This window comes from Vanacampus margaritifer, chromosome 8 (assembly GCF_051991255.1).
Source record: "Vanacampus margaritifer isolate UIUO_Vmar chromosome 8, RoL_Vmar_1.0, whole genome shotgun sequence".
NCBI lineage: Eukaryota > Metazoa > Chordata > Actinopteri > Syngnathiformes > Syngnathidae > Vanacampus > Vanacampus margaritifer.
The window spans coordinates 9986317-10014108 of record NC_135439.1 but is presented as its reverse complement, the minus strand read 5'-3'; the positions used below and the strand labels follow the sequence as shown (position 1 = coordinate 10014108).

The 27792-nt window shown below is 37.9% G+C and overlaps 1 protein-coding gene across 1 annotated transcript in view; it reads right to left on the bottom strand.

Moving 5' to 3' along the window:
• Nucleotides 1-27582, bottom strand: part of ca16b (carbonic anhydrase XVI b) — a 136114-nt gene extending 108532 nt beyond the window's left edge. Inside the window, exon 1 of the mRNA XM_077573100.1 lies at nt 26777-27582. Within this exon, the coding sequence (XP_077429226.1) occupies nt 26777-26864 (88 nt within the window). The 5' untranslated portion in view covers nt 26865-27582. The remainder of the gene's footprint in view (nt 1-26776) is intronic.
• Between the last annotated feature and the right edge of the window lie 210 nt (nt 27583-27792).

Below are 27792 nucleotides of genomic sequence, written 5' to 3'. Positions count from 1 at the left end.
TTTCTGATATCGTCATTGGAAGTAGCACATGCTCACAAGGTCATTCCTCTGAACACAGTGGTTACGGGATCAGGAAGAAAAAAAAAAAGCACACATCTGCTAGTCAATTACACCTCCAGATTTTGCGTTATAGATAACATATAAATCTTACTCCGTCTGGCTTAACACTTATTTGTGCTCTACATTAGATTTGCATTAAGTTTAAGTGCCTGTAAAATGAAAATAAATGTGACTGCATTTGACACGCCACAAAAGAAGAATGTTGTTGACAACCCTGCCAAATTTGAATGTTTTTTTCCCCCTCCAAGTTGATCAAATTAGCTTTCAACGCTGTGGGTGTGTTTTGCTGGATGCAATGAAACCAAGGTCGCGAGGTTTCCTAAACGTTCTCAAAACATTCTTCATGGTTTCCTAAACAGTTTTAATGGTCTTTCTTGTCATAAGGAAAGTTTGAACCTTGCTTTCTTGTTGCAAGGACATTTTTAACATCTTGCAACAACAAAGACCATTAAGATGGTTTAGGGTTGCTGGATTTCACTTTCCTTTCTTTGGTCCTTCCTCGGGTCTACTGACGGCCTCACGACTCTGGCTGGAAGTGTTCGGTTTCGGTGAACGGTATGGGATTTTTTAATAGGTTTTAGGTGAACTAATGAATACACACACACACACTCGCACGCACACAAAAAAAAGAAGAAAAAAAAGAGAGCAATGATGATGACATGTCAAATCGGTAAAATTACCGAATGAACAATACTGAGCTCTCCAGAAAAAAAAGATGGTTTAGGAATCTGCTAAACTTTTCTAGATATGCAGTCACAAATAAATTTACAGCTAAAATAGCAACAATGTCTGTTTCTTAACAAACAGAACAAATTTAATTCAGTTGCGCAAACAAAACTGTTTTCCTCCACTTTCAGCTAAATGTTGAGGTCCAAGTTGTGAACCGATCACATTAATGGTCATCAAGCTTGGTCAGTTTGTCTTGTTTTGGTTCTGAATGTGGAGATGCGATTCAGCTGCTGCTAAGAGCAACCGTGGCTCAAGTCTAGTACGATACAGGACCACGGTCCACTCCAAAACAAAGTCCTAAAAAAATTGGCCTTATCCTTGAGTAGTTTTTCAAAATAGCTATATTACATAAACAATGTATAGATTAATTCATTTAAAAAAATGTAAAAAACAATCAAAGTACAGACGCTCCCCTACTTACGAACATTCGAGTTCATACAACGGTACATACGAACATTTCTGCGCGTACAGTATGTCGAAAAATGTTCGGGAAGAGATGCTGTAAGTTAGATTTTGTATTGCGCGTAGTGCTTCTTTCCGCCGCTAATACCGACGCTTGGCGCTGTGAGAGCTCATTGGAGGCTGAGCAACGTGGCGAGGAGGAGGAGGAAGAAAACGCCGGTCCCCATGAAGCAGGAAATAACTTTTGAAGCCGATTCCAGCGACGACGAAAAATCTCTCATGATATAAAATCCTCCTCTTCCTCCTCCTCCATCATCTCCTTAAGCATCGAGTACATCTTCCAAAAGTAAGTTAAACTTCATTTTATTTATCTTATTACGTACATGTACATACTGTGTGTGTGTCTTTCGCTCTCTCTCTCTCTAACAAACGTAGTACAGTACAGTACTGTACGTATTCTCTCCATTTTATTAAAAGTTTTTTTCAGTACAAACCAATGCAGGTTACTTGTACAAGCCTTAAACATACTTATATAAACCTTCAATATACTTATATAGGCTTTAAACATAACTTACGAACAAATTCACCTTACGAACGATCGTCCGGAACGTAACTCGTTCGTAAGGTGGGGAGCGTCTGTATATCAAAGTAGCCTGTGCATCTTTCTATTTTTCTGTATCCAGCCACTGGAGGAAAAACTTTAGACACCCGTGGCTTAAAGCCTCTGGCAGGTGGAATATATCCAACGAGTCGTTGCAGGGCTTTCCATGCCACAACGAGAGGCGCTAGCCACCAGCTAGCCCGCAAGCTAACGCCAACAGATGGGTACCAGGCTCACCTGCGGCATCACCTCCTCGCTTTGTATTGGCCTGGTGTGTGAGCCCGCACAACAGAGACACTTGAGGGACAGTCAACCGATTATTAAACACGGCAGCACACGTAATTCAGCCTGTGGCTCACACTAACCAGGCACACAGTTGAGTTAATACTTACTGCTAGTTATATACCCACAATGCTTTGCATTCCAACATATTCCAGTAGCCTGAATGACACAAAATACATAACACTTGGGAATTTAAATAACGATACGGAGCTATTCTGTAAATTGTTGCTTCCAGGGAAGATGCATTTTCGGTGTGGCACAGCTAGTTAGTTAGTTAGTTAGTAGTATGCTGGACTGGTAATTGAGTCAAGGTGTCGTATTAGCCATCTTAAAAATAAAAAATGGTAAAAAAACAGTTTAAATGTTAGATCTCCACGATTTAATACTACATAGTTCTCAGAGTTTTTATATTCACACTTTTGTCACGTTTGTTTATCTGTGCTAGTGAATCTGGACTATACAGTATCGTACCACCAGAATCCATAGAGGCAGTGTTGAGAATACCCAAAATACTGAAAAGGGAGTTCATCGTCTATTTCTCTCAATGGTAAAAAAGAAAAAAGAAAATAATAATTAGTGATAGACCGATTTTTTATTATTTTTTCCAGGGCAGATACCGATGCCGATTAATAGTAGTCAAGGAGGCGGATAACCAATATTTGAAGCCGATACTCATTTTCAGTAAAAAAAAGGGGGGAAAATATTGCCATCAAAAATCTTTAAAATATAAATGCAAATCTTGACTTTGTTGTTAAATGTCTTAGACAATATACTTCATTTTAAATTTCAATGGAAATGTTCAGGGAGCTCCAAAGGTTATCGGTACGCCTCAAAAAGTTAAATGGAACCTAAAAACTAATTTCTTTGTTATAATGTCGGACAATACCACTTAAAGGCTCAGAAGGTTCCCCAGGTCAGCATCTCATATAGTTAACTGAAGTTTGAAATAAATTGTTCTTCGAAATTAAAATGGTTTTAGCTTGACCTTTTTTCGGCCGTCAGATTTTGAAAAAAGGCTGATACTGATATTCATCAAAATGCTCAATATCAGCGCCGATAATCAACCAGGCCGATAATCGGTCTATCCCTTTAGAAAATGAAATAAATAAATGAATCATTGACATTGACTTTTTCCTTACTTAACATAATTTTCCAATGCAGGCAAGTGCCTGGGCAGGGATGTTTACATTATTTAAAACGTCAACATTTATTTTGTTACGCAAGGTGAGCATAAATGAGCAATAACAGCTGGCATATGCCAGACAAGCATACAAATGTCACATTTACTCATAGGAAAACCATCTATAAAGCTTTGTACCATCAGGTTATAGCCAACTGTGAACACCTTCGGTTTTAAATACTTGCCAAGATGCGGCAAAAAAAATAAAATAAAATGTGTAAATATATCTGACCTGAAGCTCGCTGGCCAAATGACTCAGTGTTGGCCATAAATAATAATGGGTGCTCTAGGACTTCTTTGCATGCATCACTTCCAAACAGGATCTTCACGCCTGCCTAGGGCCATACAAGCAGTCAGAACTCTTTGCTTCCTCTTTAAGTGCTCTTTGATGCTGCTCTCTGATCAATACTTGAAGGCTGCATTTAGAAATGATAAATAAAACCATGGCAAGCAATGTGATACTCCAGCCACACAATTGTACACTCTTCACTAGTATTAAAAAGAACCCCGACTGTAATGACAAGTTTGCTCTGTATTATTTATTCGGTTGTTACTAACATAACTATGAGATTCATTTTTCAAAAATAATTTTTTAGTTTAACTCTTTGACTGCCAGACGTTTTCAGAAAAGGGATGCCGTGGGTGCCAGCCGATTTAAGCATTTTGACTGATCTTTCAAGGTCCACAGAAAATTATGTGTTTGGACTATGGAAACACACATACTACCAAATGAAAGATTGGACTCTCATCTTTCATCAGAAAAAAAAGTTTGTTTCTACCTTATTCCGTTTTTCAGTAATCAACAATAGAAAATGGTTAGTTTCACCTCTGTTTTGAAACAAACGTCTTTTAACGTCTTTGGCACTCCTCCATAGGATTTTACTAAACGTTATTTAACGTTTTTGGCAGTCAAAGAGTTAATACATTTTGTAAAAAACTGTATTTGGACGTACGCCGCCATTGTTATTTACGTGGCATTCAGTGCGTAATAACGTAAAATGGCGGCAAGGTAACCCTTCAAGCGTTTTGATCGTCCTTTTAGGAACGCGACGGAGACTTGCTTTCTTTATAGGCGTTTGACATTGCTCGCCATTCTACGTCACTACGAAAATAACAATGGCGGCATACGTCCAAATAAAGTGTCTACAAAATGTATTTAACTGGAAATGATTTAAAAAAAAAAATGAATCTCATAGTTATGTTAGTAACAACTAAGAATAATATAGAGCAAACTTTTCTTTTTTAGTCGGGGTTCCCTTTAAGACTGGATTGCACAGTCTTTATTTGCTTGGGCTGAACTAACTGTAAGCGACATTCTAAATCACAAAAGAGGTGAGCTGGAAGGAGACATTAGTATTGACATCTGAGTTTACAGAGTTGACAATCAACAAGGCAATAAAAAGTTGACATACGTTATGATTCCTTCAGTGTGTTTGTATTTTTCTGAAGGTCAGGCCGAGCCTGCCTGCATGCATGCATTCCTTCCCTTTCTTTTACTGCCACTGCCTGGAAATGTTAAGAATGGAATAAATGATTTTCTCCAGCTGGCAATACTTTCTAAATAAACAACTGATTTTCACTTGATGAAATACTTTCCCTTCCTCTTTACCATTTGCAAAACATTCTTATGATTTTCCTGTTATTCTTCAGGGACGTTTATTGATTCGCATTTTTGTTACAGTTGATACATTTATGTGTACAAAAGCCTTTTTTTTTCTTTTTTTAAATCATATAGGCCTACTGTGTATTTGTGTACAGTATTTCTACAACAAATAAAAATGACTATGAATATGACACATATGAAAATACAAGGTGTTATATAATTTGAAGTATATGATAAAATCCATCTTGTATTTGTCAGCATAGCAGTTGGATGCTTTCTCTCGAGTTGTGCATAAAGCAGCACATTTTTAAAACTCCACCATAAAGTTCACACGACAGATGTCATGATGAACTACTGATGTCTACCACAAAACATGGTGGTCTCGGAGGTCACGGCAGAGGTACTATAATGACATTTTCATCCAAGTCGAAGGATCTATTGTGGAGCCTGAGGCCACTGTCATTTTTTTTCCAATAGAATAGGCAAGGTTTGCCATCCTCACCTATACTGTTGATTTGGTTGTCATGTTTGCTGGATAAAGACAACAAAGCATAAAAAAGCACTTTTATGTCTGCTGACCTCTTGACAGTTCTTTTTTTTTTTTTTTTTTTTTTAATGGATTCAACATTCAAAATCCAAGCCAATGGGCCACGGAAGGCCCGTTATGCAATTAGATCCGGCCCGCAGAACCGTTTGTTAAATAGCGTGGAAACCAAGCTTGAGTGAATAAAGACCGTCTTCTCCTGTTCACCGCGACACCTACTTTTTATCTGCCACCGACACACCGCGTACGTGTTTTGCTTAAGCTGCTAGCGACCAGAAAGTCATTAATTGCACTAGCAATATAAATCAGGATTCGGATTCACTCACATCCAAACACAGCAATAATTCAAACTGTACAACCAGTTGGAATGTGAGACCATCAGTGCTGCTGCAGGAAATTTACCAATGTCATTTAATTTGCTTGAAAACAGTTATTAATTCCAAATATATATTTTTTTCATCTATCGATCTATGGCAGCTAGACCTGTCACGATAATTACTAAAATAAAGTGGACAGAATAGTTTTTATTGGGATTCGATAAAAGGTTATTTCATTTTGTTTATTTACGTGCGTCATCACAGATTCGTTCTCTCTCCTGTCAACAGCATTTGAAAACAGTTTCAATGCTTTGATTCTAATTTTTCCGTTTGGTTTGCATGTGTCCCGTTTGGTTCATAGGTCATTGTCATTTATTAATGAGACGCAGCTTTGTACAGTAACGCGGTGCTAATTTCACCAACGAAAATTAAACCAAAAATTATTTTGTCAACACATTTTTCGCTGGACTAAAACTAGACTAGACTGGACTACAACCCTCATTAATAAATAATAACTGGGACTGGGATCAGTATGCATTTTCGTCACCTAATGAAGACGAGACGAAAATGTACTTCACTTCATAAAAACTGGACTAAAATCTATGGACTTTTTTAGAAATGACTCCCTTTCAAATCTGTAGGAGCTGGATTCACGGTGAAAGGTAAAAAAATAATAATAATTATAGTTACAACGTAACATTAACCCAACAGCCACAATGTTCCAACAATGTTCATTTGACCGCTAACTAATGCTGGCTAACTTACTAGCTCGTAGCACGGAACCATAGTAGCCACTGTAATTGTGTGTAAAGTTGTTTTTCATCAAAAAGATGAGGACAATTTTTTTAGATCCGGAATGTTCAACATTATCTGCTGACAACAAAAAAACATACACGGGTAAAATGATTGTCAGCAGTTTTTGTTGACTAAAACTAGACGAATAAAGTTTTTCTTGGACTCAAATAAAGATGAAAGTGCTAGATTTATAGTCGACTAAAAATGGACTAAATAAAAACAGGATGAGGTTGACTATGATAAAAAAAACAAAAAAACGTGATTGAATCTGGACGAAAACTAAGACTAAAATTAAACATGGCTGATCAAATTAACACTACGCTCAAGGTAGCCAAGTATGGCTAATGCTAGCTGGCAGAACCATGCGCGTCGGCCTACAGCTAACGTCTTCACGACTCTTTTTGTACCTTTCATTGCTTAGCGCAATTAATGTTGGTGAGAACTGATTTATAAGCAACTACAAAAACAACACCACTTTAACTATTACACCAAGTCTGTGCAAAATAACACATTTACGATAACAACCAAACATGATAATGGAAAATACAACAAAGCATGCTAGGAACGCCCGATTTCACGCCACGGTTTATTTTAATGGTGTGATACAAAGCGCTAATGACACACAAACTATAAATGCCATAATACACCACAACTGTCTTACTTAATGATAAGATTCTACATGCAGAATATTGTTTAACTTCGGTTATTTCAACTTTTGATGAAAAGCACCATTTTATTTTTAATTTCATGTTTCATGCAGCATATTCATGTTTTGAATTTGTATACTTTTTTGGGGGTCAATTTTCACTTTAAGATCATTTACTTTGGAATAATATTGTATCTGGTCTGTTTTGTTTAATATTCATATTTTAAAAAATGCTTGGTTTTAATCGGTTCAATAAATGTTTGCTTTGAGTTTTGGCCCACCGCGCGAATGAGCTCGACACTCCTGAAACTCGTGCGTGCATAAGCTAATGAGCAGCAAGTCATGCCACAAAACACCACAACAAAGCAGAACGTCAAAGTGCAAGATGTTATTAGGGGGGTGTTGACAAAAGTTCCTTTTCTGCATTTACGCTTAACTTAAAAATATATATATTTTTTAAAATGCCGAACACTCTTATGATCAATGTAACCAGTCTTAATACCAAGTTCTACTTCTACGGTAAAGGCTGAAAAGACAAAGGCAGTTGTGACCTTTCGGAGATGTCGTGACTGTTTTTCAAAAAGGTTCCGCAGCCCAAACAAAAGTTAGCCACGGTGGCTGTTATTTGTTTGCAAATCCGCCCTCCTACTCAACTCCACTGAAGCTCTTTTTTTATGTGTGTGCAAATGTGGAAGCTCACTGCAAAACAAAAAAAAAATCCCTACTAGCGTAGAGTCATTTTCTGCACAATGCTTGGTAATATTCATGTGTTTTATATTCGTGTCATTTCTTCTTAAGCCTCCACAAGCAGGCTTTACATTTTTGTGTACTTGGTAACGTTCACCTTGTATATCGGATGAAAAAGGGGGAAAATTCATTTCATATAACCAGACATTTATAATACCTCATCTATCCTATCAAATATGAGTCACAGAGATTTAGCTCAAAACTCGTCTTATCCTGTTTATTGCTTTCTGTCTTTTTCCATTTTCTAGGAATGTACGTCCAGTATTTGTTTTAGTATTAGTTGCATCAGCAAGGAATTTACTTGTCATTTTCCATTTGCGGTAATCTTTTGATCTACAATTCTATTTTGGTCAACATACATCATAGACAGTATTCATGAAGTTTACACAGAAAATGCTTACGGACCAAAAATGCAATTGGGAAGGATGTTGTTGGGAAAAAGATGAGGGAATTGCAATGAAGTTGTAGGCAAAAGAACTACCAGCAATAAAAAAGTGGGCAGATGTAGTGATGTCATCTCTCAAATTTGAGCTGAGGTGGGTTGATTGGCAAGCGAGGAAATGTTGACAAGATTTTTGAATGTGTGACCATAGCTTGGAAAGTTCACAAAGACTCAACTAGAGCTGTTAAAATTAATCGATTAATTGACAAGAAATAAGATTATCATTTCTTGCTCCCAAAAACATAAAAATGTTCTATTTTAAAATATATTGCCATGGTCCCAAAAATGTATTTCTACGTTTTTAATGTGTGTTTTTTTTTTTTTTTTTGCTAGCATACATAAGGTTTTGGCAGCCTCTGAACTGAAGAGAACGCTTAAAGCAATGGTAGTTGTTACAAAAACGGCCTGCAGGTGACAGCAGAGTATAAGAGATCAACCAGGGCATTGTTGCAAAAAGGCTCTTTTCCCCAGTGTTTTGAACAGATTTGTAAATAAAAGGGATGTAACGATATCCAAACATCACGATACGATATTATCACGATATGAAGGTCAAGATACGATAATTATCCCGATATTGTGTGGAAGTTGGCGATACAAAAGGACACAACATTGTAAAAAAAAAGAGCCCATACTTGGAAAAGAAACACAGTCAGGCACTTAGTTGCTAATGCAAGCACACATTCCGCCACATATTTACTCTGTTCACAAGCATTTTACGTTGCCCTTTATCTGACCGTTAGCATCGATTTTAAATATAGAAGGGCCAAAACATGTCTTGTGAACATTAACTAGCCACCAGAGGGTGCTTTAACTGCACAAATGGAAATCAACCCGACTTTTTTAACAGATGCGTTGCTTTTAATATTGTGACAAGACGACGTCGATATATTGTGGCAGTTTTAATATCGTGATATCATGATATTGCCGTTATCGTTACATCCCTAGTGAATAATGATGAAGCTTAGCTAGATTCAAATGCTAAATGCTGCAAAACGGAAACAGATAGACATATACTTTTTTTTATTGATGAAAGAAAAGACTAATCTTTTTTTTTGGTATGTTCCATGTTTTTATAGGAATACAACCCAATATTCTGCAGGCCTTGCAAAATCAGTCAAAATCCAGTAAAACAGCGGAGGGGTTTGCTTCAGTGAAAATGGCTGGGAGTGAATGAGTTAATAATCGAGTAATCGTTTGGAGCCATTATTTTATTTCAAATGGTCCAAATGCTCTGATTTCAGCATATCAACAGTAATTGTTCAATGATTTCTCTAGTTCTTCATAAAAGAAGACTGATTATCTTCTGTGTTCAAAAATAATACATTTGCAAACATCTGTGTTTAATTTGGAAAGCAATTATTGAACCGGTAACACAGACATCAATCTCCTTGTTTTTGTTTAGCTTTTTTTATTTATTATCACTATACGAATATAATGGATCACCACCAATCACTGGTTAATAAATAGTAATCGTGGGGGGGGGGGGCTTGGGGTGCTTTTATAATACACTTCAATGCAAAATTAAAATGAATCCAAATTAATCGATTGAATAATCAATAGATTAATTGATTCTAAAAAAAATTATCTATAGTGACAGCACTAGACTCAACTGCCAACAACAAAACCAAGTGTGCTTTAATGATCAACTTCTGTACCACATTTCCATTTAAAAAGCAATTAACTGATCACAGATGAAATCTTTACTCACACTTGAGATTCAAGACTCAACCAGACTGGCTCATTTTTTTTTCTACAAACTGTTTTAGACATTGGACATGAAGATTACCAGGTCACAGAGGGCCCATATACGACTGCCATGTTTGCGCCTTATCTCAAAGTAGCGGCTACGCTAAACGCTTGTCTCATTTTGTCAGGATGGCACTACGGCGTCACCGGTGTCATCAACTCAACCAAAACCTTTTAATTGGACCAATCATCCATAACATTGAGTTGTCTTGAAAAGCTATGTGGCCGTTCAGGCAGAGCTGGTGCCTGTTCCACGCTGACTATTAAGCGTGGGACAGATGATGTGTTGAATCCCTGAGTGATTAGCCGTTACCTGGGGATAGGTCTCCTCGCTCTGGTAAACACTTGGGTTGGGCTTTAAATTGGCTGTGACAATAACATGCAGCAGCTGTCACAGCTTCAGTGTGCAATAGTGTTTGACAGATGAGCAAACTCGCAGGTATTACGATGACATTTGTAAAAAAAAAAAAAAAAAAAAAAAAATGGGGATCAGGATTTTTCTTGACAATTAGCAAATTCACCAGTTGAGGCTGGGTGTCACGCTATCTCTTGTCACAGCGGCTTACAAATAGAAGGGTGGTCATTGTTCAGCGAGTGTGAAACTATTTGTTTCTGGGAAATTAAATTGCCAGAGGAAAAGGCCGTGGTATTCAAATCCCTAGATAATTAAGGTTCTCCTAACAGGAGGGTTTGGATGTGTGTAAAAGGAAGTGAAACATTTGCATTCCCCGAGGGGGGACATGCCAACAGGATCGATAGGGCAGTCTTTAAACTCCCTCCTAAAACCATCCAAGTCAGCACATTTCCCTCCACTCTGGAAATCCTCTGAAATTAACTCGCAGCAGATTTCCTCTGTAGCCGCACCCTTTTTACATCAAGCAATCACGCCACTGCGCTGCTGTACGGCGCTCGACGTCACTGAAAGTTCTTTTGATTGCTTTGTCAAAGCACGGTTTAAAAAAAACAATGACCCAATTCCTATTGACGCTTTACCGCTTTCTTTCGGCTGTCAAGAGAGAGAAGCAAGTGGGAGAAACAAACAAAATGTCAGTCTCTTTGTGAAAGCAATGAATGAGCAAAAGCATGTTTGCTTCCGGAAAGGGGGGAAAAAAAACACATAAAAGTACCACAGTATATGAATTTAAATGATTTACAACTGACCAATGACTAAAACACGTGATAATTTGTTAAGCTGCTTTGAGCAAATTAATTAACTGGACTCTATTTTCCTGATTGCTTTTATGAAGGACATGATGGACCCAAGGTGTATATGGGCATTAATTGAATTTTTTTTCCAGGAAGTCTCACACCTACCATATATTATCAAACTATGTAATGTCAAAGCGACCTTTATAAAAATAATAAATAATTCTTTTGAAGTCAACATCATCATTTCTGGACAACATGATTAGGGATAGAACGATAATTAATGCCAATATTGGACATTTGATGAATATCAGAATCTGACTTTTATCAAAATCTGACAGCCGATAAAAGGTAAAGCTAAAACCATTTTAACCTCAGGGGACTAATTTATTAAATTTTTCAGTTAACATTATAAGAGATGCTGCTGAACCTTCTGACACTTTTGTTTTTGTTTGACATTAAAACAAAGAAATGTGTTCCTAGTTTCCATTTTAATACGTACTAATAACCCTGGGAGCTCCCTGACCATTTTTTTTTTTTAGAAATTTAAAATGAAGTATATTGTCTAAGATTAATATATATATTTTTTTTAAAAAATTACATTTTGAAAAGTCTGAAATATTGTTCAATAAGCATTAATGCTTTAAAAGACATTAAAACAAAAACAAGAAATTTACGACAATATCCCGCCTCCCTTTTTCTTTCCTTTACTGAAAATTAATATCGGCTCAAAATATCGGTTATTGGCATTCTTGACTACTAATAATCGGTCTATCTCTAAACATAATACAAGTATTTTCCCTTTAAAAAAAAAAAAAAAAGAGTCAAATTTTACATTTACAAGCTGCAGGACATGCCGACCTTGCTATAACCTTGAATTGTAAGGTCATTCAAAGTCAAGGTCAAAAGAAAGTCATATGCAGAAAAAAATGGCAAATCGTACATGCAGACTTAAGTAATATTTCCTGGATGCGTTTCGTTAAAGAAAAAAAACAATTGTCATTTTGGGTTTTTGTCATTTATGGAACTTGACAAGCAAAAAAAAAAAAGGCTGAAAAGGCTTTTTCAATGATATTACTACCTTTGGTGTCTAATTGCAGAATGTGTACATATAAGAGCCTTTTTTTGGACGTTTTTTTAAGTATGTGATCGATCATTGTTTATAGTATTCATGTGAATTTTTGTTGTTCTCATTAAATGTGTCCTAGTTTCATAAACTGTACAGACGACTTAGTATAATATCAAACCAAAAAGTCTCAACTCAAAGAAGACAGTTTCACAAAATCAAAGTCATGCATCATAACTAAAGCCACCAAATTATTAGTTTGCCACACCGTACAAATTGAATCACAGCTGCATTTAAATAAACTGTGGCTGTAATAGTAAAACAGACTCATTTTTTGAGCTTGAGCTCCCTGGTGGTCCTCGCTCTCGACGGACCTGCGCCACACCTAACAGCTAGCTATGATACTTTTGTTTTTTCACCATATGCACAGCCTTCTGTTTGGAGTCTATAAAAACTGTATCCATGGGGGGTGTTTGTGTTTTATAAAAATGAACATATTGGATGTGTTTTAAGTGCAACCGCAGTGCAAGCGCGTGTTACGTTTCCATCCTGCCAATCAGAGCTGAAGATGATAAACAGCCAGCTGTGACTACTGCAAAGTGACGTCTCCCCAAAGACAATAGGCGGGTGTTAGTAGACTTCACTTCTGTGTTTTTTGCAGGTACAGTATAAATGCGGAGGGAAATGTTTCAGCATGAGCACGCTAAAAAAAATATGTTTGCCTCAAACTCCGCTTTAGAATGTTTTATGCATGTGTTTGTTGCTTCTTGGCCGGATGAAAGTGAACGACAAAAGAACAACTGCGAGGCATGATTTCCAACTTCATCTTGGATTTTGGACAACAGCTGTCCGTCCGAACGCTAAAGTACCGTTTTTGTTTTCTTTTGCTTAATCAAAAAATTTGCAGTAAATTAAATTCATAACAACTCAAAAGGTTAAAATCCAATTCATCAAAAGCAACTGAAAGCCTTGTCAACAGGTCTGAAGTCCCGGGCCACATCATTTCATGACTGAGTTGAAGGCATTTCACGAGGGAACACATCATGTGCATCTGCTACATGGGTGTGAAACCCAAGGCCCGGGGGCCAGTTCCGGCCCACCACATAATGTTGTGTGGACAACGAAATACAGTATTCTGGTTAATATTGTGTTAGTGGAATATGAGTTAAGCAGCTAAATCAAGCAGTTTTTTTATCAGTATCAGAAGGCGGCCATTTTCCACTTGCTGTCGAGAGAAAATGACATCAAAGTTGCTCAGGTCTCCGGTAACAACCCATCACAGCGCAGCTTCAGAAAACCGAGGAGCTGTGATTGGTAGTTGCCTGAGACCTGAGCAACTGTGATGTCATCTTCAGTTCGCAGCAAGTGACAAAATGGCCTAAGATGGATCAAAACGGATGGATTTTGCTTCGTATTGAACAAATGTAACATTAATCAGAATGAGGTCACAAATAACATATTATTGTCAAGAAATATTTATGGTTGACTTCCCCTTTAATGTAAACTGAAAAAAACAATAATTTAAAATATTTGCTTGCCAGCATTTTCCAATGGCTTCCCATTTCAAATGTAATGTCTAAAAGTCTGTACAAATTATTACTTACAAACAAATATTACAATCATATTTCCAACTAATCCCTTCTTCATCAATCAATTAAATCCTTTATTTAACCAGATGAGGATCACGTAGTCTAAAACCTCTTTAACAAATGTTATCAAAAAACACAAATTCAGCTTACACGCGATTTATCCGGCACACAAATTGAATAATAGTACAGTATTTGGTTGACACTGATTTATGATACTAAATTGATTTTTTGGTTAACATGATACATCTTAAAAACCAAAGGCAGGGTCAACTGTGTGTAATACTAATATGATGTCGTGATTATTACTTTTGTACGTTTCCACAGTAATACCGCGAGGCAAAGCATAACCACACTGTGGCCAGCGCCAAAAACGAGTTTGACACCCCTGACCTCGTCATATACATTTAGGGACTGTAGTTATAATCCCGTAGTTGACGACGGGGGAAATTAGCCTCATGGACGAGGGGGACGTCTACTGTCAGGCTACGGTGAATGTAGCCCGAAAGAAAGAAAACAACAATGAGCACAAAGCCAACACATGCTCTGTTGATGCACAACAACACAATGCGGGAAGAAGGAGCCTGAAGGTTCCATTGTTTCCACTCTCCATGGGGCAACGTTGACTGACAGCTTCAGCTGTAAGCAAAGCTGACACGGTATCGCATCACAGCAAGATTGTTTAAGGGGAAAGAGGATGTGGGGACTGAAGGACACGGGACATTTATTGATATGGCCGAGTCCTTGAGTGCAGCAGTAGATGTCCTTTAGTGACACTGCCTGGCAGGCTGGACATTCATCACATTTGTCAAGAAGCACAGGAAATAAGTGCATTTGATTCCCCAGCAGTGTTTCCCCCCCCCCTTTTGTTTTAGAGCAGCCCCCGTCCAATCCGGATCGACCGTGCGTGCGTGCGTGTGTGCGTGTCGCTCTGTGTCTTTTGTGGCGAGGACGGATGAAATGATTTGGACTGAAGTGGCAGTGAGTCATTTCTAATTGATTAAAAAGCTACTGTGACCAGCAGTCTCTTGGCTAAAGCACTGAGTGAGATTCGCCACACAGATTGCGAGCTCAACGACGTCAAAAATCACTAGTGATGTACAGGCTAGTCAAATGACACAGAATTTACATTTGATTTTTTTAAATTAAACTCATCTGATGTGCCACTTCGCCACAGATGGCAAACTCCACACTTATGTCCACTGGCCATTTCGGCCATTTGTCACATTAAGCCGCAAATAGTGCACTGCCATGCAAGCCAATTTGATTTTGATCAAATCTAGTGGCCGCTGGCGCATTTCTGTAATGCCTTTTCCTTTTCTTTTTTTTAGCCATTAAGCCGATGTGCTATATGGACGGCAATCGAGCAATGCTTCCAATTTGTCCGATCTAACCGGACTTGTGTGCCTCCGAGCTTATCGATTCCTATTATCAAGAGCGGCCAGATTTTTCTGACAATGGCACACTGAAAAACAGAAACTGCTAAATTTGTATTTGCGCTGTATAAAGACGAAACGCAGACAAAGGTGACAATACGAAATAGCAAGTTCCTAACACAATAGTGGTTGTACTCCCAACTGCAGAGAAGACAAGGACATTTGGATAATATTAAACATGATATATATGGTACTTAACACGTTTATTAAACCACCACTCGATGAAAGGTTTATATCACAGCTGCCCAAACTTAATAGCCTTGGTAATTACCAAAATTACATCATTCCTGTAACGGTACATACACACACACACGTATGAGGAAGATCTTGAACCAAAATGATATTTTCATGCTAAATATGTTTTAGTGTTATGCATGAATTTTAAAATTGATTGTTTTACCAAAAAAACTGAACAAATTGTAAAACACATCATTTATTGATTTCGAGCTGTCAAACTATTAAATTTTTTAAATCAGGTTAATCATTTTAGAATTTGGATGAATCACTTAATTAAAAAAGGCTTTTTATCTGAACCAAAATGATATTTTCATGCTAAATATGTTTTAGTGTGATGCATGAATTTTAAAATTGATCGTTTTACCAAAAAAACTGAACAAATCGTAAAACACATCATTTATTGATTTCGAGCTGTCAAACTATTAAATTTTTTAAATCAGGTTAATCATTTTAGAATTTGGATTAATCACCTAATTAAAAAAGGCTTTTTATCTGAACCAAAATGATATTTTCATGCTAAATATGTTTTAGTGTGATGCATGAATTTTAAAATTGATTGTTTTGCCAAAAAAAACTGAACAAATTGTAAAACACATCATTTATTGATTTCGAGCTGTCAAACTATTTAATTTTTTTAATCAGGTTAATCATTTTAGAATTTAGATTAATCACTTAATTAAAAAAGGCTTTTTATCTGAACCAAAATGATATTTTCATGCTAAATATGTTTTAGTGTGATGCATGAATTTTAAAATTGATTGTTTTACCAAAAAAACTGAACAAATAGTAAAACACATCATTTATTGATTTCGAGCTGTCAAACTATTTAATTTTTTAAATCAGGTTAATCATTTTAGAATTTGGATTAATCACCTAATTAAAAAAGGCTTTTTATCTGAACCAAAATGATATTTTCATGCTAAATATGTTTTAGTGTGATGCATGAATTTTAAAATTGATTGTTTTACCAAAAAAACTGAACAAATCGTAAAACACATAATTTATTGATTTCGAGCTGTCAAACTATTTAATTTTTTAAATCAGGTTAATCATTTTAGAATTTGGATTAATCACTTAATTAAAAAAGGCTTTTTATCAACAATTTTTTGCCTTCCAAATTTGAAGTGCACCTGTTATGTGTTCATTCTTTTTACATGTAATGTTCCACTGTACACTCTCATCCTCCTATTTTTTCCTAATCAGTTAGAAAAATTTAAGATGAAAAGATAATTTAAGATAAAATGACCCCAGTACTTTGACATGAACAAATATTCAGAATGTCATACACAAACATTTATTAAATGCTTTAATTATGTTTTTTTGTGCAAACCCTTATTTTTAACATAACCATCCGATGTCAAGCTAAAGGGTCAACTGCGGTCAAAATTAATAGTGTTATTAATCTAATAAAACATGATTAATGCGATACATTTTTGTGATTCATCAATGAGTTAACGATTTAACTTTTACCACACTTGAATGTGGGTATAAAAAGATGATTCAATATTCTTGTTGAAAATTGGTAAAACAACAAAGGCTCATTGAAAATAAAAGTGTCCGCATTGGAGCACTTCATTGATTACTTCATTGGATGGTCTGTTCTCATTTTCATAGGCTGGTGGTCAAATATCTAAAGCACTGCAGCTGTACAGTAGCAGAAGAAAAGTGTGTCCCACTTTTTGACTGGTACCGTCCAATGTTGCTTTTCACAAATGTATACAGAATGACTAAGCTAACCCAGACAGGCTGGGCAGTGGCAGACGAGGCAGAACTCGTCTCAAGCCGTGTAGTTCCCAAGAACATAAACAATGCATGTAACACAATACTAGAGGAAGCATGGAGGAGACTGGAATATCAAATGCAAAAAGGACCAACATCCTTAGCGGTAGGGAATGTTTATGTGCTTCGGTAGGGGGCTGCTTTTTTGGTTAGCAATGTGGTAGAAAGAAAACCGGAGAGGTCTAATTGGGGAGAGATGCAAATGTGTTCAAGTGGATGAAAAACTAAGAGATTAATTGATTTGAGTCTAACAGTGGAGGTCACTGTTCGAGGAAATCTGGTATGCAGTTTTTTGTTTTTTTTTGTTTTTTTGCAAAGCAAGCACTAAGCAGGCTTCTAAGCTGTTGCGCACGACTGAGCACAAAACCTGAAATAATACTTTCAGGCCGTAGGATTGTCAATTTTTTTCACAGCCATTAAACATGAAGATCTCAAGCTAGCATTATTATAGTTTCTACCATGAGAGTCCACCCCCTACCCCCCCCCTCATCTAATGGACAAGCTATATGGTCATTGCAAGAAAATAAGCGAACTAAATTATGCGTGCGGGTGAAAAGTGCTCAAAGTTGCAATGTTTCTCCCAATTGACCATTTAGCGAGTTTGTACAGGCAGCTGGTCGAGAGACACCACACAAAGTGCTGAGTCTGGATGGAGAATTATAGCATATGGTCCTAATGCCATTTTTATCATCATGAGGCAGCAAGATGTGCTGTCCTACATTATACATATTGGACCAATTATCCAGAGAAATTCCTGAAGGAGTTATTAACCATGCAGCTGCAAACACCGCAAATGTCCTATTGGCGTCAAAGCAAAACCTCATGAATGACATTAGGATTTTTTTTTTTTTTAATTCCCATAAAACAGGCATCGTCAACACACTCAAAATGATCAGTACAATTACTGAGAAGATCTCAACAACACTCCCTGAGCGGGATCAAATATCTACAAATATAACAAAATGAAATTGGGTCTTTTTGCCAAAATAAGTGCAGATAAATTTCATCACTGATACCGATAACAACCTCACAAGTCCACTGAATGACTTTACTGAGATTCTTTGTTCTCCCACATTTCCTGTTTAAACTGTTAAAATGTGTCAAAGTGTCTCCAATGGCCGCCAGAACTGTCTTTCAAAACATTTACTCATGCTCCACACCACACCTCGCCCACTCACTTTGTTGCGAAGAGAAGCGAAGAGGGTTTAACAACCAATTGTGCATAATTTCTATTAATACGCATGTGCTGATAACTGACAAGAACATACATTTTTCAGCAGACAATTCACATGACTGATGTCAATTTCAATGTACATATGCAATAGTTTGATGATAGAGTGAGCTTTGCGATACAATCTGAGAAGAACTTAAAAAAAAGAGACTCCAAGGTCATAAGGAGTCGTTCGTAACAAGAAAGCTAGATTATATTGAATCCCTTTTTCGGACTAGAGGTTGCACGACTTCAGACTTAGTCGACGCTAATGTGATGAAATTCAAGTCAACGTTGACTAGTAGCTGATGACATTGATACAAGCTTGGCAATAATAGATATTCACCCCAAAAATTGAAAACTCATACACTGACTGATTTAGGCAGAACATTACAAGAGCATCGACGTGGACTAGGTGAAATCGTCCCCGCTGTCGCATGATTGTGTATCCAGCTGGAGAGAGAAAGAGAAAAAAAAAAAAAACTTCCTGCCGTTTGCTTGCCACCGGGAGAGCCAGGTAACATTTGCACAACTTGGCCAAACGGGAGGAAAACCTGTCCTCGTTCTGGACCGACCGCAGCAGCGGGTTTGCAAATAATCACAGACCTCTTCATGTGTGGTGGAAAGCTTCTCTACTCTACTTTCACTTTGTATTGTAGGCTGACATTTTTTTCAAAATCCTCCTCGAGGCTGGATTTTTTTTCCCCCCCTTTTACAGCACATTCAGAAAGAGTAAAACTAACTTCATTCAACACACTCATCTGTTTGCTGCAAGCGCTCCTCAAGGCCAAAAACACGTGATTGGTGACTAGTCGACGTCACACTCAAAGTCATTGTGGGTTAGAAAAGTCAAATAGTCAGTACTATAAGTTCGGAAATGGCATTACGCGCAAGATGGCTTAAATGTGAACTTTATTTTTCTTTTTTTATTCTTGCTACTAAAAAAAAATCTGAAATGTGCCAAACAGTTGCCACTGGCCTGTGACATGCTGTCTTTGCAAAAAGACTATTTGAAACTCACTTTCCTTTCTCCTTCCTCGGGTCTCCTGACGGCCTCACGACTTTGGCTGGAAGTGTTCGGTTTAGATGAACGGTATGGGATTTTTTAATAGGTTTTAGGTAAACTAATGAATACACACACACACACACACACACACACACTCACCCACATACAAAAATTTTTTTTTTAAAAAGAGCAATGACGATGACATGTCAAATCGGTAAAATTACCGAATGAACAATACTGAGCTCTCCAGAAAAACTCACTTTCCTTTCTTTTCTTTGGTCCTTCCTCGGGTCTCCTGACGGCCTCACGACTTTGGCTGGAAGTGTTCGGTTTAGGTGAACGGTATGGGATTTTTTAATAGGTTTTAGGTGAACTAATGAATACAAACACACACACACACATTCTCACCCACATACAAAATATATATATATTTTTTTAAAAAAGAGCAATGATGATGACATGTCAAATCGGTAAAATTACCGAATGAACAATACTGAGCTCTCCAGAAAAAAGAGAGGGAAAAAAAAGACTATTTGAAACTCTTAATGCTAATGTGTCACACAGCACTTCATTTCCACGGCATATTGTATTGCCTTTGCCTGTGACTATCATACAAACCAGGCATATTGTTATTGTAGTCAAACAACATTTCACCAAATTTTCAAATCAAAAATAATCCTCTCAAATCAAATTACAACGATCCAAAGTCCAATGCTTTTCAATGAACGGAGAGCGTCATTTCACCGAGAAAAATGCTGCATTCGAGGAAAGTGGGAAAATCTCACCTATGCCACTCGGACCATGTCAGTTCCGACCTAAAAGCCTTTGAGGCAAAAGTAAATACAAAACATATGCTCACGTGACACAACGTGATGTGGAATGACTGCGTTAACCAGAACAAACAATTTATCGGAATCAGCCATTTTTGTTGTTTACGTTCACTGAGTGGGATAAAACAAACTTCAAACCTTCCTCAAATGCAGCATAAAACCGCCATTTTGACTTAAGACGTAAGCTCGGAATTGTCCCTAACCTAAGGTTATTCTTCTTTAGACCACATGTTGAGACAAAAACATCAGCATTCTTTTGGGTGCAGTCAGGTAACGCTTGTTGGCCATCCTGAATGTGGACTCGGCATTGGCTAGTATCAGATTCTGGTAAGATGAGCAAAAAACATCATTTCACAATATTGCAATTCCAGTTCTGAAATGCGTTAATAACAACAACTCTTGCTCACTCGCCACAATATAACAGTAAAAAGTATGTATTTATAAAAAAATAAATTGAAAAAAACATCTGCTCTGTGTAACATCAGAGAGAAAATTAATTGACGTTAGCCATGCTAGTTAGCTAGTCTGTCACAAGTCTATAGTATTTATTTCACCAATTGTAGATACGCTAACTCTCAACTTTTAAATGTTCAATTCAAATGGGTTAATACGCTCCTAAATGTGATAGCGTGATGAAGTATTGCATCCTACAGCAGCCACTCTTCGAAAGAACATTTGGCATAGCTTTCATCTACCAAGCCGCAGTACCTGAAAAAAATTCCCCAAAAAGAAGCGCAGATGGTCACACAAGTTAAAAAGTGACAAATCCTACTGTGGGCTCTTATCTGCCAGTTTACTTTGCTGATGTAATCTTGAAGACGTATTCAAACAAAAAAAAAAGCGAATAAGACTGGAGAGCGTTGAAACACAGCAAGTGAGCAATGCGAACCGACGCAACAGCTGCTACCTGCAGGCAAGGTAAGAAGATATAGGATTAATGGGCCCATTAACATTGATTAAATCTCAATGTTAAGTAGCGCAATTTAAGCGGCTACCAACTCGAGTGAAGAATAGCCTTCCTTGATTGACAGATAAAACCCGGGCATACCGTTACCTCGGTGACAAGCTATTTCAGAGCAAACGAACAATCAAAAGACTGAGGAGGGTAAACTAAACGTATTCTCCATTTATGGCATTCTCTTTTCAAACACACACCAAAAAAAAAAATGTCGGTAATGAATAGAAAAGCCTCGCTCAACACGCTGGCTGAGCACTATTACGTGAACAGAGTACAGTTCAACTAGATTTTTCAACCGCCGACCTTTCGTCCGTCCGGCAGTCAGCCTTTCTGCCGCGTGTCAGAGGTCCACTGAGGTATGCAATATGAAATAAGTCTGCTGTGTTCACAGCTTGTAAGGCGACAAGTCAATAAAACGGCGGGCTGAGGGCAGGGAAGCGGGGAACTTTGGGAGCGTTGGGGGCAGAAAGGGACGCGATTAAGACAGAAGCGTTCTTCTGTTGCATCACGGCTACTGATACGGGGGATAATTGGTGCCACACGCGAGTAGCAACAACATCAATCTGGGATAGAACTGCATTTAACGTTCTACCAATGCTATCAACAGTGAAGGATGACATTCGAGGATTTTAATTATATGGCTGAATAATAAATTGAGGGGGTGGCACTAATTTCAGGCTATTCCAGTTCACTACAAGTACAATCATTCACTTATGTCCTCACTGTGTTGCGAGATGAAACAGAATATGCATGTTTAGCTCTCTGCTCTTGATTAAGTGGCATTGCAGGCAAGATGATGGATTGTGTTGGGGGGGGGACACAAAAAACAAGCTTACTTCTCCTATTTTTTTAAGCAATAAGCCTATTCAATTTGAATGGTATCTGATACCAGATAACCTTCGTGAGGTGTTATGACAAATCATAACAATAAAAAAATCTTAATTTTGACTGGCTATCGCTAAACTTTTAGAGTCAGAATTCCACAAATATCAACTGAAAAAAAATATGCCTAGATGTGATATGGCATCATGTGGTGTGTCAGTTCAATGTGCATCTAAAAGGAATAACTCAAAGAGATGTGCATTTTTTTTTTTAAAAAATTGCTGGTCCGTCATTCCTTCTGTCATCATTTTCTATAAAACAATGGGGAGTAATATTTACTTGGAAAAAAATACAGTAAAGTTGTTTTTTTTCACTCAGAATTTCAAAGTAAATTTTACAAGGAGAGTTTGGAGTTCATTTGACTAGTAAAAAAAAAAAAAGCTATGCACAAAATCATGACCATCTTGGGAGACGGACATGCTACCACCTGAGCCATGCCACTCTTGCTGTTTGCCACCATACTGCATTGCTGGTGTGCCCAAAATGAGACCAAAACCGCTCTTGGGGGTACGAGGGTTCCACCTGACTCCGGCAATATACGAACATAAAGAAGGAGTGGCTTGGCTCAGGTGGTACAGCGGCTGTCACTCAAGCTGAAGATCATGGGTTTTTGTTCCTCAACGCTTACATTGTTTTGTTTTTTTAATAAACTTGAAAAATGTACTCAAAACTCTGGTTGTAAAAGTTACTTAGAATTTCTGAGTGAAAATACTTTACACATTTTTCAAGTTAATATTACTTCTTTTTTTCTTTTACAGCCGGACAGTCCGTCAGTAGTAATGGAATATTTTTCTTCTGTTTGTTTTTACACAATGTGACTTGCATCTCATTTTTTCATGTCAATAAGAATAATACAATTTTTTTTTTCAAATATCTGACACTCGCCTCTTTCATATGTAGATATAAATCTGGCATTTACCCTTTTTTTTTTCTCCAGAAAAAAAAAATCTGGCATGTATCCGATGTACCTGCAGTCTGGATCAAGTCATGCTCATAATTGTTTGACAATGCAAAAAAATAAATGAGATTTTAAAATCCAAATTGGGCACCCTGCAGTGTGAATGTAGTATTTGTTGATGACAACAGAACTAGAAATGAAACTTAGCAATATAGAGATATTCTAGCGGCAAACGTGTCTCTGTCCTTGTTGCTCAGTGACATAAATCGACATAACTAACAAAATAGGAAGCAATGTACACCATGAAGTGAGCTGCGCTTAAAACGAATAAGCAATCATCTTTCCAATGTTCGTCACAGTATTTATGTCCATCACTTGTCAAATTTTAACTTCTTATGATTATGAAAGTTGAAGGATGGAAAATGTTATTTAATAAAAAGACTATACAGTGAATAAAGATTTGGGGTTGGTGACAGTTGGATCCTTCCTAATAATAGCAAAATCTTGAGGTGGCTGAGGTCAAAGGTCACTTTGTCAGCACTCAGGTTGCATTTTTTTTTTCTTTCTTTCAAGAAATGGTCTGAACCAACTGTTTTCTCTGAAGGTGTAGCAGCCGTAGCCCGTATGTACCATTAGCTAATTTAACTCTATTTTCCTCGTGTTACGCTTGCCCTGGCTGAGAGCAAAATTGAATAAATTAGAGAATGAGCAAATTTCATCCAGACATATTAAAATAAAGCCCATTTAAAATACGGTACATGAATGAATCAAGTGTGAACAGTAGCGGATAGAAATCAAAGAACAGTATGAAAGTTTTTTTGGGAAGCGAAGACCAGCAACAGTGATCAGAGACGATAAAGTTGGGAAAAATAAATGAGCGCATTTTAGGCCACACAGTGACCGCACCAACAAATAATTATACTCTCTGAATTATGTTCCAGTAGGAAAATGTTGTTTGGCGGGTTGGAATGCATCACTGTTGCTTTTACCTTTCATATAAATATGGGGATTAGACTATGGGAGAACAAATTTGTCAGTAATGACCAACAACCACTGCCAGTTGGTTAGCTTTTCTACGATTGTTGTCATGCAAGTATATGAAATGTAAGCAACAAAAAAAAAAACTATAGACGAGGCTGCCCATTATGATAATACAATAGTTGTGCAACATTTGTCAAATGCCGTTTTTTTTTTTTTTTTCACAAACTGCGCCAAAATTACAATTTGCCTGAGCTATTGAGAACTACATATATACATCTTTAGACGCCCATATGGGGCAGCATTTCACCAGCTCACATCACCTACAGCCTGTGGGCTGAGCATTTAATCCCGTCCACCATGCAATTGCATAAACAGTGGCGCGCACAAATGCTAATAAATGATACCATCAGAATGACAAAACATTTGTTCAAATGGTGCATCATAGATTTTCTGACATACTTTGAACTATATTTTTAATCTATCCGTCCACTTTCTATGCTGCTTATCGTGTTCAGGGTTGTGGGGAGATGACGTCTGTCCCACCTGACGTTCAGGCAGAAGGTGGGATATGCACTCTGGAAAAGAACTGTGCGATAAAACCATTTTATATGAAAAAATTAAATAAACAATAAAATGAATAAGAGATACAGAAAAATAGATTAACATAAAATAAAAAATATACAGTAGCCAAATAAAAGACATTTCAAAATATCTTTAGTGCAACCAGTTTTCAAAGAATGCAATAAAATGAAAGCAATTAAAATAAATTACAATATAGTCCTTGAAGTGACATTCAAGCGTGCCAACAATTTAACCAGTGAACGTGAATAAATGAACTATTTTAGATGTGAAACTAGTTTTTCTGTTGGCTCTGTAGAACCTGGTTTAACACCCTGTCATGTCTCAGTTTGAACACTAGAGGCACTGTGTAAAAGGAGTACCGGTATGTTGATGTGAGACAAAGAAGAAATAAGAGACGCAGAAATAGCCATGTGGAAATACAACTAGAGATGGTATATGGATGCCGTGTTAGTTCTGTGACCTGAGATGGAAATAAACTGAATACAAAATAAATACAAAACTGCTTCTTGAGAATGCCGCACCAACCGACTCATGCGTCGGAGTAGAACGCAGCTAGCGCCGAGCGCTAATGTGAATTGCAGGATACATTGAGCATCGACACTTCGAACGCACGGCCTCCTTTAGCGTAGCATATTACTAAGCAAAGGGAAATAATCTGCTGGATTTCCACAAAATATTGCGAGGGAAATCTAAAATTATTAAATGATAGAGGGTAATATCGTATGGATGACATTTACTATGATTTATTTCATTATATCGCACAGCTCTGCCCTGGAATGGTCGCCACTTAATTGCGGGTCATAGAGACAGACCTTTCACAATGTCCCTGAGAGTGAATTGAACCCGCGCTGCCTGTTTGGATATCAGCCAAGTGAACCACTACACCATCAAAATCGGGGAAAAAACTAAATATGCACCCCCCCAAAAAAAAAATCAGCAAAGATAGACAGACACCGCAAGAGAGGTAATAGAGCAGATTTGGAACGTCACCGAGTGGGAAAGGAACTCACGCTGCTTGCACAGATATCAGCCGAGTGAACCGCTACACCGTCAGTGACCCTACATAATCGAATAGAATCCAAACAAGATCTGTCAAATATCAACAAAAGATAATATCGCTCAGTTTTGAGTGACACTGCCAGTGTCAGAGAGGGATTTATTTAACAACACTGCACACTAGAACCCACAGCTCTTATACTGCACAGAATTAGGCTTCTGCAAACAATTAAATGTAGGTTATATGTTTACCTATAAAATATTACAGCAGACATTTTCACACTCGCTATCAATTGCATCGAGCATCTGATCAAAGCAAGACAACCGGATTTCCCTTCTTCTTTTTTTTATTGACAATGTCATAAATATTCACCCAACGATGCTTATTTTTGTGCCATACTAACCGCTACAAAAAAAAAAATTGGCATCCTGCCTTTTGGTAAATGCACACACAGACACAGCTCCCCAGGTGTACCTAATAAACTGTCCAGTGTGTGTAAAATGAGTCACAGTCTCATACTGGCTGCTCGCTGTCCAGCATACGAGTGGGGGGGCATGGGGAGTGGGGGGGCATGGGGGGGGGGCAAGTGTCGCCCTCATCATGACAAGCAGCGATACACACACACACACACACACACACGGACACACGTTAAAGACAGTTAAGATCAAACTTTGGCTACAATTAAATAAAAAGACGATGCCATAAAAGTACCGACTGGTACACAATGGTACGGTTCGCATCCTTACTGACACTTTGCCATACTGTCAAAGGGTGGCTTTTAAAAAGTTAAATAAATAAAAAATAATAATAATAATTTTATCACGTTAATGTGACGTATATTTTGCGCCATAGTGCAGCTGGATGATGAACGAGCACACTAATAAGTAAAGCAGCTTCGGGAGGTGTTGACGTTGCCTTTTTAAAGGCGTTTAATGTCGACATTACAAGATTAATGTGCGGCAATATAATTAGAAGGGGGGGGGGGGTTAATTCAAAGACGCAGCTAATTCAAAGACGCAGCATCTACAGTCGGAGCTTGGAAAAATAAAAGCTAGCTTGTGTGCCGCAAAGTAAGCGTCGCTACTTACCAGGATGACAGTCGCCGTGTTCGGGCAAGGTTAGAAGAAGCATTACGGATAAAATCCACCAGCAATTCGGTTCCCGTCTCCTCTGCATGTTAGACTACTCATGGAGAGCACTGAGGAGGCGATGGGTGACAAAGTTTGAGGGTGTTTTGTCCGTCTTTTAGCTTGTTATAGGAAAAGAAAGGGGGAGAAAATCCCACGCGTGCGAATGAAGCCTTTCCCCCAAAAAATTGAAGTTGACGCCGCGGCCACGCAAGCATCAAAAATAAAAAAAAAATCTTGTATTCCCCCCTTACAAAATAGTCCGCGTTGGTCCAAGCTGAGGCTCCTTGGGCTTCGAGGAATAACACTTCCAAGCAGGGCTCTTATGACTCCACGACGGGCTTCCGCGGAGCCACATTCCCGGAGAGTGGAAGGGGGTCAGGCGGCGATCAATGGCTGTCTTTAACTACACAGGAGAAGGGAGGGGGGGAAAGTGGTCCGATAATATCGATTTGAAGTGACGATCACTCGGCGTTTATCCGTGACTGGGAGTAGATGCACAATGCGAAGAAAAACTGCTGCTGGAATTGTTCCATTCTTCCATCCAGGAAGTGGACTAGCGGTCATGCATGCATGGATATCAGGCGGCTGCTGGTCCCATCCTGGCGGACAGGCTGCCTGCGCGCGGGGCGGAGGGACGGCGGGGAGGCGGTGCTCGGATTTGTTGAATGCAAGAGAGAGAGAAAAAAAGGAAAAGATTTGGAGCTAAGACGCTGGTCTGTTCCTGAGAGCAGTGGCGGTCCGAGCTTGAATGGCACCCTGTGCAGGCACCCCCTTGTGCGACCTCCACCCCACTGATGAAAAACACTGGAGTTGATCTTTTATTTTCTTTAAACATTGAATTATAAATAAATGGAAATATACAGAAACAGCACTACTGTAATTCAAATGAAGGAAACTGGTTTTAAAAACACAAAATAAACACATTGCAAAAACAAACAAATTAGGCAGTTTAAATTACAAACAGGAAGTGAAGA